Here is a 12046-nt window from a genome sequence, read left to right as displayed (position 1 = left end):
AGAAGCTGCTGAGGGAGAAGGTGAATCGAGTCAGTTTGCAGAAGTGAAGGCCATTCAGCTGGCTTTAGACATTGCTGAACGAGAAAAATGGCCAGTTCTCTATCTCTACACCGATTCATGGATGGTAGCAAATGCCCTGTGGGGATGGTTACAGCAATGGAAGCAAAACAACTGGCAGCGTAGGGGCAAACCCATCTGGGCTGCTGCATTGTGGCAAGATATTGCTGCTCGGGTGGAGAACCTGGCTGTGAAAGTACACCACGTAGATGCTCATGTGCCCAAGAATCGGGCTACTGAAGAACATCAAAACAACCAGCAGGTGGATCAGGCTGCTAAGATTGAAGTAGCTCAGGTGGACTTGGATTGTCAGCATAAAGGTGAATTATTTATAGCCCGATGGGCCCATGACACCTCAGGCCATCAAGGTAGAGACGCAACATGCAGATGGGCTCGTGATCGAGGGGTGGACTTGACCATGGACGCTATAGCACAGGTTATTCGTGACTGTGAAACATGTGCTGCAATCAAGCAAGCCAAACGGTCAAAGCCTCTTTGGTATGGAGGACGATGGCTGAAATATAAATATGGAGAGGCCTGGCAGATTGATTACATCACACTCCCTCAAACTCGCAATGGCAAGCGCCACGTACTTACAATGGTGGAAGCAACCACCAGATGGCTGGAAACATATCCTGTGCCTCATGCCACCGCCCGGAACACCATCCTGGGCCTTGAAAAGCAAGTCCTATGGCGACATGGCACCCCAGAAAGAATAGAATCAGACAATGGGACTCACTTCCGAAACAACCTTATAGACACTTGGGCCAAAGAACATGGTATTGAATGGGTGTATCACATCCCCTATCATGCACCAGCCTCCGGGAAAGTTGAACGATACAATGGCCTGTTAAAGACTACCTTGAAAGCAATGGGCGCTGGGACGTTCAAAAACTGGGATACGCATTTGGCAAAGGCCACCTGGTTAGTCAATACTAGGGGATCTACCAACCGAGCTGGACCTGCCCAATCAAACCTGTTACGTACTGTAGATGGGGATAAAGTTCCTGTAGTGCATGTAAAAAATATGCTGGGTAAAACAGTCTGGGCTACTCCTGCCTCAGGAAAAGGCAAACCTATTCGTGGAATTGTTTTCGCTCAGGGACCTGGATACACTTGGTGGGTGATGCAAAAGAACGGAGAGGTCCGGTGTGTACCTCAAGGAGATTTAATACTGGGTGAGAATAGCCCATGAACTGAATTGTACCATGTTAAATAGTATATTATACTGTATGTTATCACTACCATGATTACTATAGGTGACTAATTAGAATGTATGGAAAAGAGTGTAACCTGAGCATGACATAAATGGTATGGAATAAGGGGTGGATAGATGTCCTGGTTTCAGTTAGCACAGAATTAATTTTCTTCCTAGTAGCTGGTGGAATGCTGTGTTTTGGCTTAGGATGAGAAGAGTGCTGATAACACCCCGATGCTTTAATTGTTGCAGAGCAGTGCTTATACTAAGCCAAGGACATCTCAGCCTTTTGCTCTGTCCTGCCAACGGGCAGGCTGGGGGTGCAGTAAGAGCTGGGAGGGGACAGACCCAGGACAGGTGACCCAAACTAGCCAAAGGGGTATTCCATACCATCTGACGTCATGCTAAACAATATATAGGGGTGGCTAGCTGGGGGGAGGGGGCCGGACTGCTCGGGGTTAGGCTGGGCATCGGTCAGCGAGTGGTGAGCAATTGCATTGTGCATCACTTGTTTGTACATACTATTATTACTTTCCTATTATCACCATTGTATTATTATTGTTATTATTTTATTATTATTTTGTTATTATTATTTTCCTGTCTTATTAAACTGTCTTTATCTCAACTCACGGGCCTCACTTTCCATTTCTCTCCCCCGCCCCAGAGAGGGAGGGGGGAGGGTGAGCGAACGGCTGCGTGGTGTTTAGCTGCCGGCCGGGTTAAACCACGACACTGTGAAAATAATTGGTGACTGCGACAATACAGGGGGTTACAGTTGGACAAGATGATCTTGGAGGTCTTTTCCAACCTTAATGATGCTATGACTATGAATTTGTTACACTTGGTGGCTGATCTCCTGATCTTACTAGGAGAACAAACTCCGAGCTCTTTTCATCACATTTTCTCCCCCTTTTCCTTTGAGAAGGAGGAGTTAGAGACAGGTTGTAAAGGAGTTCAGCTGCTTAGCAGAGTAAAACCACCACAGCAGGAACATGGGAGGGGTTCAGCACCAGAGTAAAACCACCAGAGCAGTGACATGGGAAGGGTTCAGCACCAGAGCTGTGGCCATCCAGGGATGGCATCTCAGCAGCGAGGACATGATCTGATATCTCCCAGGGAAATCTGGCCCTGGATTTTCCATCTTTATGAGGACATGCGGAACAGTGACCGAAGAAGCCTTAGGGCTCAGGGCAGCCCTAGCATCAGGACCGAGGAGTCTTGGCTTCCCCATTGTCCCCTGAACCCAGCGGGACCCTCAGGAAGGGCTCTCACAGCAGCCACCAGCTCTGTCCAGAGACACAGCCCCCATCCCAGCCCAGGACTTGCAGCTTTGGACAGCTGACAGGAGGTAGAGGAGTAGAGGAGGGTGGATATCTTTTTAGTGCACTTTTTGTTTCTCACTGCTCCAGTCTGTTAGTAATGTTAGTAAATATATTATCTTAATCTCCCTACAGAGTCTGCTTATACCATGACTGCAATTGATGAGTCATCTCCCCTTCCCTTAACTCAACCCTGCAGCCCTTTCCAACTCTATTTTCTTCATTTGTACCTTTCAGGAGCAGGGGTGAAAGGGTGGTGTGGTGGAGTTCAGCTGCCCATCAGTGTGAAACCACGGCAATGCTCAGACCTATTGCTGACACCAGCTTTGAAAGAAGAGGCAGGATTTCAGGCAGTGCATTGGAGAGATCCTGTTTTACTAAGCAGATGCTAAAGGAGAGTCGAAGTTGACATGCAGGGAGGGAAAAACTGTGCAGAGTAAACAGAGCAGTTTAATACCTCAGGAGATGCTAGATGAATAAAAAGATTTTTTTCTTAGAAGTAATAAATGGAAATGACACTAAAGATAATGTCATGGTTTAACCCGGCCAGCAGCTAAACACCACACAGCCGTTCGCTCACCCTCCCCCCTCCCTCTCTGGGACGGGGGAGAGAAATGGAAAGTGAAGCCCATGAGTTGAGATAAAGACAGTTTAATAAGACAGGAAAATAATAATAACAACAATAATAATAATAATAATAATACAATGATGATAATAGTACTACTACTAATAATGTGTACAAACAAGTGATGCACAATGCAATTGCTCACCACCCACTGACCGATGCCCAGCCTAACCCCGAGCAGTCCAGCCCCCTCCCCCCGGCTAGCCATCCCTATATATTGTTTAGCATGACGTCAGATGGTATGGAATACCCCTTTGGCTAGTTTGGGTCACCTGTCCTGGGTCTGTCCCCTCCCAGCTCTTGCTGCACCCCCAGCCTGCCTGTCGGCAGGACAGAGCAAGAAACTGAGACGTCTTTGGCTTAGTATAAGCACTGCTCTGCAGCAATTAAAACATCGGGGTGTTATCAGCACTCTTCTCATCCTAAGCCAAAACACAGCATTCCACCAGCTAATAGGAAGAAAATTAACTCTGTTCTAACTGAAACCAGGACAGATAAAAATAGCAGTACACTTAATGAAACAAGTACCAAGTACCGGGCCTTCAAACCATAACCAGGAAGTCATTTGCGGAGAAAGATGGGTAATATATAATGATTCAGAAACAGTCACAAAATTGCTTTCCTGAAAACACCTTTTAGCTCCATGTTTCTCATGCTGTAGATGAGGGGATTGAATGTTGGTGGCACCACCGAGTACAGAACTGCCACCACGAGATTTAGGGTTGGGGAGGAGAGGGAAAGGGGCTTGAGGAAGGCAAAAAAGGTAGTGCTGGGAAAGAGGGAGACCACGGCCAGGTGAGGGAGGCACGTGGAAAAGGCTTTGTGCCATCTCTGCTCAGAGGGCATCTGAGAGCATAATCCAAACACTTCTTAAACTCTAACAGGATTGGTGCTGTGACTACATCCCTGGGGAGCTGTTGCGTTAAGGGGTGTAGCTGATTAACCGTTACGGGCCCGGTTGGATTCAGAGTACTGAACCAGTCGGACATTCACCAAAACTGGGGGTCCGTTCGGACATTCACCAAAAACGTAATAACCGCCTGGGGGTCCGCTCAGACATTCACCAAAAACGTATTAACCACCTGGGGGTCCGTTCAGACATTCACCAACAATGCATTAACCGTCTGGGGGTCTGGTTAGATTCAGAACACTGAACTATCACGGATAACCACCCTCACCCTAGTTGCATTAATGAGAGCTATCACAATACAATCAAGTATGGTTTATTACAGCAACAGATAATCAGGTTCTGTTGGATTGCCGGTGATAGTGACTATCTGCAAAAGCAAGCTAGTATGCATGAAATACACAGGTGTTATAGATGTTACAGATGTGACAGGTGTTATAGGTGTTACAGATGTTATAGGTGTTATAGGTGTTATAGGTGTTACAGATGTTATAGATGGTATAGATGTTACAGGTGTTACAGGATTTACAGGTGCACAGCCTAGAAATAAACGCGTTAAAAGGATCAAAGACTCTATAGAGATTTATAAGCAAATATTCAGATCTCACCCAAAGGCGTCCCAATGGGGGGGGAAGAGAGGCTCAGCCCGTCGACTGATCCCAGGAGTCAGGAGGTCCTAAGGATGTTGTATGTCCTCGGGATGGTATCTCCCCTGACGATGGTATCTTCCCTGCCATCCCCTCTATCTTGGGCCAATTTATATTATTTTCTGTCTTCTAGGTGGAGCTTGAGTGGCTCTAGTCAAGCATATCTTAGTTATGATTGGTGTAAAGTTTTCCCGTTTCCGTTTAAAGTAATAGGCTCCAAGAAATTCAGAGCGCATGCTCAGTGAGGGGTGGTCGCACCTTGGAGGCGGGTAGCTTTTGGGATGGAGGTGTGTTATGGTATTATAATGATATTATAATGAGCAAAAAGTACACTAGGGTACAGCATTTGTCAAAACATGACAGGTCTTTGGCTTAGGGTGGCAAAAAGTGCAGCTTTGTGCACAAGAACAATCGAGGCCCCACCTGATTACAGAGCCTAGCCGTGGTGTCTCCACTCCACTCTACGCTCCGTGGTGTTCCTTAGAGCTAGCACACCAAGTTTCCCCAGCGCGATAGCATCTAAGGTTGGGAGCCTAGGGAATGCTCAGATAATGCAGTTATGCCCTACCCTGAAAGCCTCTTCAATGCTGTACCTTTTCCTTAAAAGTGTGAATGTTAGTTTTATTTTCCTAGTTACTTCAGGCATTTACACCACATGAGGTCACAGTGCTGAGGTCACAGTGCTGAGGTCACAGTGCTGAGGTCACAGTGCTGAGGTTCCCACGCTGAGGTCACAGCGCTGAGGTCACAGTGCTGAGGTCACAGTGCTGAGGTTCCCACGCTGAGGTCACAGTGCTGAGGTCACAGTGCTGAGGTCACAGTGCTGAGGTTCCCACGCTGAGGTCACAGTGCTGAGGTCACAGTGCTGAGGTCACAGTGCTGAGGTTCCCACGCTGAGGTCACAGTGCTGAGGTCACAGTGCTGAGGTCACAGTGCTGAGGTTCCCACGCTGAGGTCACAGTGCTGAGGTCACAGTGCTGAGGTTCCCACGCTGAGGTCACAGTGCTGATGTTCCCACGCTGAGGTCACAGTGCTGAGGTCACAGTGCTGAGGTCACAGTGCTGAGGTTCCCACGCTGACGTCACAGTGCTGAGGTCACAGTGATGAGGTCACAGTACAGAGGTCACAGTGCTGAGGTCACAGTGCTGAGGTCACAGTGCTGAGGTTCCCGCGCTGAGGTCACAGTGCTGAGGTCACATCGCTGAGGTTCCCGCGCTGATGTCACATCGCTGAGGTCACATCGCTTAGGTTCCCGCGCTGATTTTCTCGCGCTGAGGTCACATCTCTGAGGTTCCTGCGCTGAGGTCACAGTTCTGAGGTCACAGTGCTGAGGTTCCCACGCTGAGGTCACAGTGCTGAGGTCACAGTGCTGAGGTCACAGTGCTGAGGTTCCCGCTCTGAGGTCACAGTACTGAGGTCACATCGCTGAGGTTCCCGCGCTGATGTCACATCGCTGAGGTCACATCACTCAGGTTCCCGCGCTGATTTTCTCGCGCTGAGGTCACATCTCTGAGGTTCCTGCGCTGAGGTCACAGCACTGAGGTCACAGGGCTGAGGTCACAGGGCTGAGGTTCCCACGCTGAGGTCACAGTGCTGAGGTCACAGGGCTGAGGTTCCCATGCTGAGGTCACAGTGCTGAGGTCACAGTGCTGAGGTCACAGTGCTGAGGTTCCCACGCTGAGGTCACAGTGCTGAGGTCACAGTGCTGAGGTTCCCACGCTGAGGTCACAGTGCTGCGGTCACAGTGCTGAGGTCACAGTGCTGAGGTCACAGTGCTGAGGTTCCCACGCTGAGGTCACAGTGCTGAGGTCACAGTGCTGAAGTCACAGTGCTGAGGTTCCCACGCTGACGTCACAGTGCTGAGGTCACAGTCTGAGGTCACATCGCTCACACAGGGGCGTTGGATGCAGGTCCCATGGACTGTTAAGGGTATATTTTTCAAAGTAACCACTGATTTTATCCCCACCCACCACGTCTTGTACACCTGCAGAGTCCTGCCTCAAGGCACAAAGGGCAGGGAGACCTGGCTGGTGAGAGCTGAGGCCCTGTGGAGATGTCCGAGACACAACAGCCATTACAGCCAAGGGTGACATAGAAGAGAAAGGAAAAAAGAGAACATTTAAAAGAGAACAGAATAGGTTTAGCTCTCCCTGTGACACATGACTCCTTTTGCTCTGCTGGCAGCCTCTGCAGGCTGACCTACACGTAAGGAGTAGGAACACGTTCAGTTGTCCTACATGTGGCATCTGAGGAATGCCCCATCAGACTCCCAGAGGATCAACCTCAAATTTCAGCAGGTATTTCCGTCCGAACAGCTGCTGCCTGTCCTCCATCTCCCCTAAGGAGCTATTGTAGCTTAGTAATTCACATTAAGGTGCCTATGTTGTGGACACCTGAACTGAGGCCTGAGGAATCCCAGCTCCTGTGGGTCTGTGGCAGGCATGGCAGGGAGCTGAGATCCCTTTCCAGCCCCAGGAATAACAACCAGCATGAGATGCCTTGACTGACTGCTGAATTCTTTCCTTACGTGGGGATGAAGGAGATCAGTCCCTGACCATGACTTCATGCCAAAGTAATACTGGGACAAGAAGATGTGATTGTTACACTTAATTGGTTTTCTGTAAGGAGAAATGACACTGGTGTGAAGAAGTGTGTGTGCCATGGGAGGGCTGGAGCCCCAGGGATCCCTTCAGGCTGTTTGCCAGCAGGTTCCCCTGCAGCCCCAGGGCCATGTGCAGGGAGCCTGGTGGGGGGCAGAGCAAGGGAGGCCTTGGGCTGGGCCTCTGCTGCTGAGCTGGGCCGGGCTCCTGGGCCCAAGGGGAGCTCCTGGCAAGCGGGCAGCGCTGCAGAGAGACAGCTCTGCCCAGGAGCAGCTCCTCTGCACAGCGCAGTAGGGCTGGGGGCACTGCCTGCAGCTGGCACTGGGAGGACAGAGAAGGGAGAGTTGTTAAAGACTGTGTGGAGTGTTAGAAATCTGAGAGTATATGGAAAAGCAATGCTTACAACCCTTAACACGGTAAGTCTAAGTGCATTGCAATGCACTGGAGTATCCTGGATGTGCCCTAGACCTGGATTGTTCCAGAGCAGATGAGGCTGTAGGCAGAGCGTGTTTATTTCTTGGAGAGAAGGACATGCTCCAGCACAGGGGTTCACTGCCACAGGGTCATTGTCCAGGCCCCAAGGCCTCCCTTGTCACAGGCCAGCTGCAAGCTGTGAAGCTGGGGGTGCAGGCAGGGGTGTCCAGGGCTGTGGTGCAGAGCAGGGTCCCTGCTGTGGCCCAGGGGCTGTGTGCCGGGGCAGGGCCTCTGCCGCCTGCCAGGCTCAGCACTCAGCCTGCCCGGGGAGCTGCCCAGGGCGCTGCGGGGAGAAGCTGCGGGTGGAAGGAGCCCCCCCGGCAGGGCAGGGTCCTGCTGCTGGCAGGAGGCTGCTCCCTTCGGCATGCTGCTTACAGATCCACAGCACACCAAGGAGACTTCCAAGAGGGTGTTACTAAGAATACAGGCAAGGGATGACAGCTTTCAGATGAGGACCCTCTAAAGTCAGTGGTTTTTGTTGCCTCCGAAGGGAAAATGAACTGGCACTGTCAGGTGTAAATACAGCACTAAGATCCTCATCAGGAGAAATCAGCACATCTGCCAGGTACCTCATAATGGTCTACTACGCACTGCGCTGCCTAAAGACCTCACAAGCATCACCTTTGCTGGACACATCTGGGTTTGTCTGACCTGCTCTTGTGCACCTGCAAGCAGGGAGATGCTTTTGTTCACTCCCCTGCTGCCAGGGGGTATCTGCAGGGCAAAGCTGTGTGAGCACGGGCTGGGCTGGGGTCTGTGAGTGATGACAAGAAGGAGATGTGGGAAGCAGCTACTGGAAGGGACAGCTGCAGGCAGCAGAGACACTGGCAGAGAAGGAGAGGGATCTTGTAACAGAAATTCTGTGGTGGGTGAACTTTGGCTGCTCCCTGTCTGTCCCTCCCATGCAGATGCTGTCCTCTGAGCAAGCCCCCTCATTCTCCTCTCCCCCCAAGCAGAGCCTCTGCCTTCAAGGCCGTGGGGCCCAGGCCATGAGCCGCCTCCTCTACAGCCATGGCTCCCGCAGAGCTAAGCTCTATCTCCCCTGACATGGGCTGGTTTCACTCTGTGGATCAAAGAGGCTGGGAGTTACAGCCCTGTGACTTTGCTGTCTGGGGGTGGCGTGAACAGCTGCAGAGGGAGAAGGCTTTCTTGAGTGTCTGGCTGTCTCCTCTCAGCAGGAGGAAGACAGTACATTTCCTTCTTTCTGCATTTGTGTGCACTGCTCCTGTTCTCGTTGTGGCACGCTCTGGCAGTAACAGTGCTGATGGGGGATGTTAAGCTCCTGTTATGGCACTGCCCCTGTCCCGGAGGTGTTTTCCTTGGACACAGGTGCCCAAGTCCCCTTTGAACATTTCAAGTTCTGTGCAATGCAGTCCTTTCATTTTGGGCAATGAAGTCACTCTCCTGAGGAGATGTCAGCTTGAGGTTAGTGCTATGAAGATATCCCTGGAAAGCTGCTACAAACCCAAAGAAGGGCACAGCTTCTTTGTGCCCTTTTGCATTTCTCAGAGCCTTTATTTCAGCCACATGAATCAGGAGCCTCGTCCTGTCCCTCTCCTCCTTCTCCCCATAGCTGGGCAGGGAAGGAGAGGAGTTGTGCATTCACACTCAGCACAGTCCGGGCTCTTTTTCAGAGCAACCTGTGGGGGCAGTCACCCTCCAGCTGAGCATTTTGCCTCCAAGCACTGGCTTTTGTTGACACTGAGAACAACAGAAAAAGGTTTTTACTGTTTCCCAGAAGCTACAGGGGAATTTAAATCCTAAAAAGGTACAGAAGAAGACACTTCTGTTGCACCTTGTCTTGCGGAGAGCAGAGTGTGAAGTTTTACTTTCATCTAAGGGTACTTCCAAGTATTTAAAATTCCATTACCCATACAGTACCTGGATAAAGGGTGTAATAAAGAGAAACTGATGTGAAGACAGAGTCTACCTTATCAAAACAAAGAGGTATGCAGATGAGTGGGCCAATTGTGCCCAATTGTGCCCAAATTGAGTTTGTTTCTGATTCTGATATCACCTGTGAAGAAGGGTAAAGAGGATGCGATGAATCTGTCTTTCTTCCCTTACACAGGCTGATGGCCAATATGCCATCATCTCTCATGGTGGTAAATAGGGAAAACCCTCAGTGGACCAAATGCCACTCATGCAATGCAGGGACCCAACCACTGAAAATATCTCCTTTCACATAGAGGAGATTATCAGAAAGCTCCATGAGTCCAGTGTGAGCAGGAATGTGTCCTCTGAAGTCTGTCTTAATATCTCCTTGTCTTTTCTTCCTTGGGTAATCCCGTTTCAGGAGGATCAGATGTCCAACAGCAGCTCCATCACTGTGTTCCTCCTCCTGGCATTTGCAGACACACGAGAGCTGCAGCTCCTGCACTTCGCGTTCTTCCTGGGCATCTACCTGGCTGCCCTCCTGGGCAACGGCCTCGTCCTTACAGCCATAGCCTGTGACCACCGCCTCCACACCCCCATGTACTTCTTCCTCCTCAACCTCGCCCTCCTCGACCTGGGCTGCATCTCCACTACTGTCCCCAAAGCCATGGCCAATTCCATCTGGGACACCAGGGGCCATCTCCCACGCAGGATGTGCTGCACAGGTCTTTTCTTCTTCTTTTTCTTTTCAGCAGAGTATTTTCTTCTCACCATCATGGCCTATGACCGCTACGTTGCCATCTGCAAGCCCCTGCACTACGGGACCCTCCTGGGCAGCAGATCTTGTGCCCAGATGGCAGCAGCTGCCTGGGGCAGTGGGGTTCTCAATGCTCTGCTACACACTGCCAGTACATTTTCACTAACCCTCTGCAGAGGAAATACTCTGGACCAGTTCTTCTGTGAAATCCCCAGATCCTCAAGCTCTGTTGCTCAGACTCCTACCTAAGGGAAATTGGGCTTCTCACATTTAGTGCTTTTGTGTTTTGGGGGTGTTTTGTATTCATCGTACTGTCCTATGTGCAGATCTTCAGGGCTGTGCTGAGGATGCCCTCTAAGCAGGGGCAGCACAAAGCCTTTTCCACGTGCCTCCCTCACCTGGCTGTGGTCTCCCTCTTTCTCAGCACTGCCTTTTTGCCTACCTGAAGCCCCCCTCGCTCTCCTCTCCATCCATGGATCTGGTGGTGGCAGTTCTTTACTCAGTGGTTCCTCCAGCAGTGAACCCCCTCATCTACAGCATGAGAAACCAGGAGCTCAAGGATGCACTGCGCAAAGTCATGAGTGGGTGTACATCAGAAGTAATGCACTGCCTGTCTTCTGCAAAGCACTCATAATAGAACTCATGATATGCCAAGCTTGTCGTTTGTTCTTTGGTGGGTTTTGTTTGTTATTAATGAGGGCAACAATGTTTTCCATATAAATTGTCATTATTGATCCTACTCACATATTTAAACAAAATAAAGGAACCTGCAGTGAAGAGTGTATCTGAGATTCTTTTTCTGAGAACTTTGCTGGGGGTTCCATGGTAATGCCCATGGGTGGAAATGAAGAGGAATATAGAGACCCACCATAGCAGCACTACCAGGAAGCAGCAGGGTTTTTTTCTTTCCAGAGCTACTTTCATCCCATTTCCACACTCTCCTTCTGAGCCTTTTCTGTTGGCATAAGCCTGATTGTTCCTGCAGCTTGGTCACAGTACTGCTGTGTGGCAACCCTGTGACCAATCCCATGGACAGGCAATGGGCATTTCTGTGACACAGCTGGCCTCCAGAACAACATTTCCATCCCATAAAGTGATTCAGCTCAGGGTAGTGCCTGGGGGCTCAGGTCTTCCTTCACAGTTGTTGTCAAGAACATTGCAGTCCAGAAATGGATTCTAAAGGGGGACCTGGCTTTGCCTGTTTCTCCATGGGCTCAGGGTGAAGTGATCAGAGCCCCAGCTGGGTGTTTGAGGGCATGGGGACTCACTCAGGTGTTGCTTATTGGTGTCCAGCACTCAGGCAGGTGGTGAGGAGTCTCCAATTAACCTGCCTGGGGCACTGCAGCATGTGCTGGGACTGGTGGCAGGTGAGCATTTTTTGGAAGGAATCAGGAGCTGCCAGGAGAGCCTAGGGGAGCTGCAGGGGAAAGCATGTCCCAGGGGATCATCAGAGAATGGAGCCCACAGAGCATGTGTCTGTGCCAAGTGGAGTCCCTGCAACATAAAATGCTAAATTGGGGTGTGAGCAGGCAAAGGAGAGTCCTGCAACCCAGGGGACACAGAGGGGACAGGGAAAGAAGTCTGGTG

General features: G+C 50.5%; 1 protein-coding gene across 1 annotated transcript in view; it reads left to right on the top strand.

Annotated features, from left to right (window-relative positions):
* Window positions 1-10477: 10477 nt before the first annotated feature.
* LOC137847362 (uncharacterized) overlaps window positions 10478-12046 on the top strand; it is a 29177-nt gene continuing 27608 nt past the window's right edge. Inside the window, 3 exon segments of the mRNA XM_068665644.1 lie at window positions 10478-10664; window positions 10667-10885; window positions 10888-11040. Of these exon segments, the coding sequence (XP_068521745.1) occupies window positions 10478-10664; window positions 10667-10885; window positions 10888-11040 (559 nt within the window).

The sequence above is a fragment of the Anas acuta genome, chromosome W, assembly GCF_963932015.1.
Source record: "Anas acuta chromosome W, bAnaAcu1.1, whole genome shotgun sequence".
NCBI classification, from domain to species: domain Eukaryota; kingdom Metazoa; phylum Chordata; class Aves; order Anseriformes; family Anatidae; genus Anas; species Anas acuta.
This window is presented reverse-complemented; position numbering and strand designations above follow the sequence as displayed.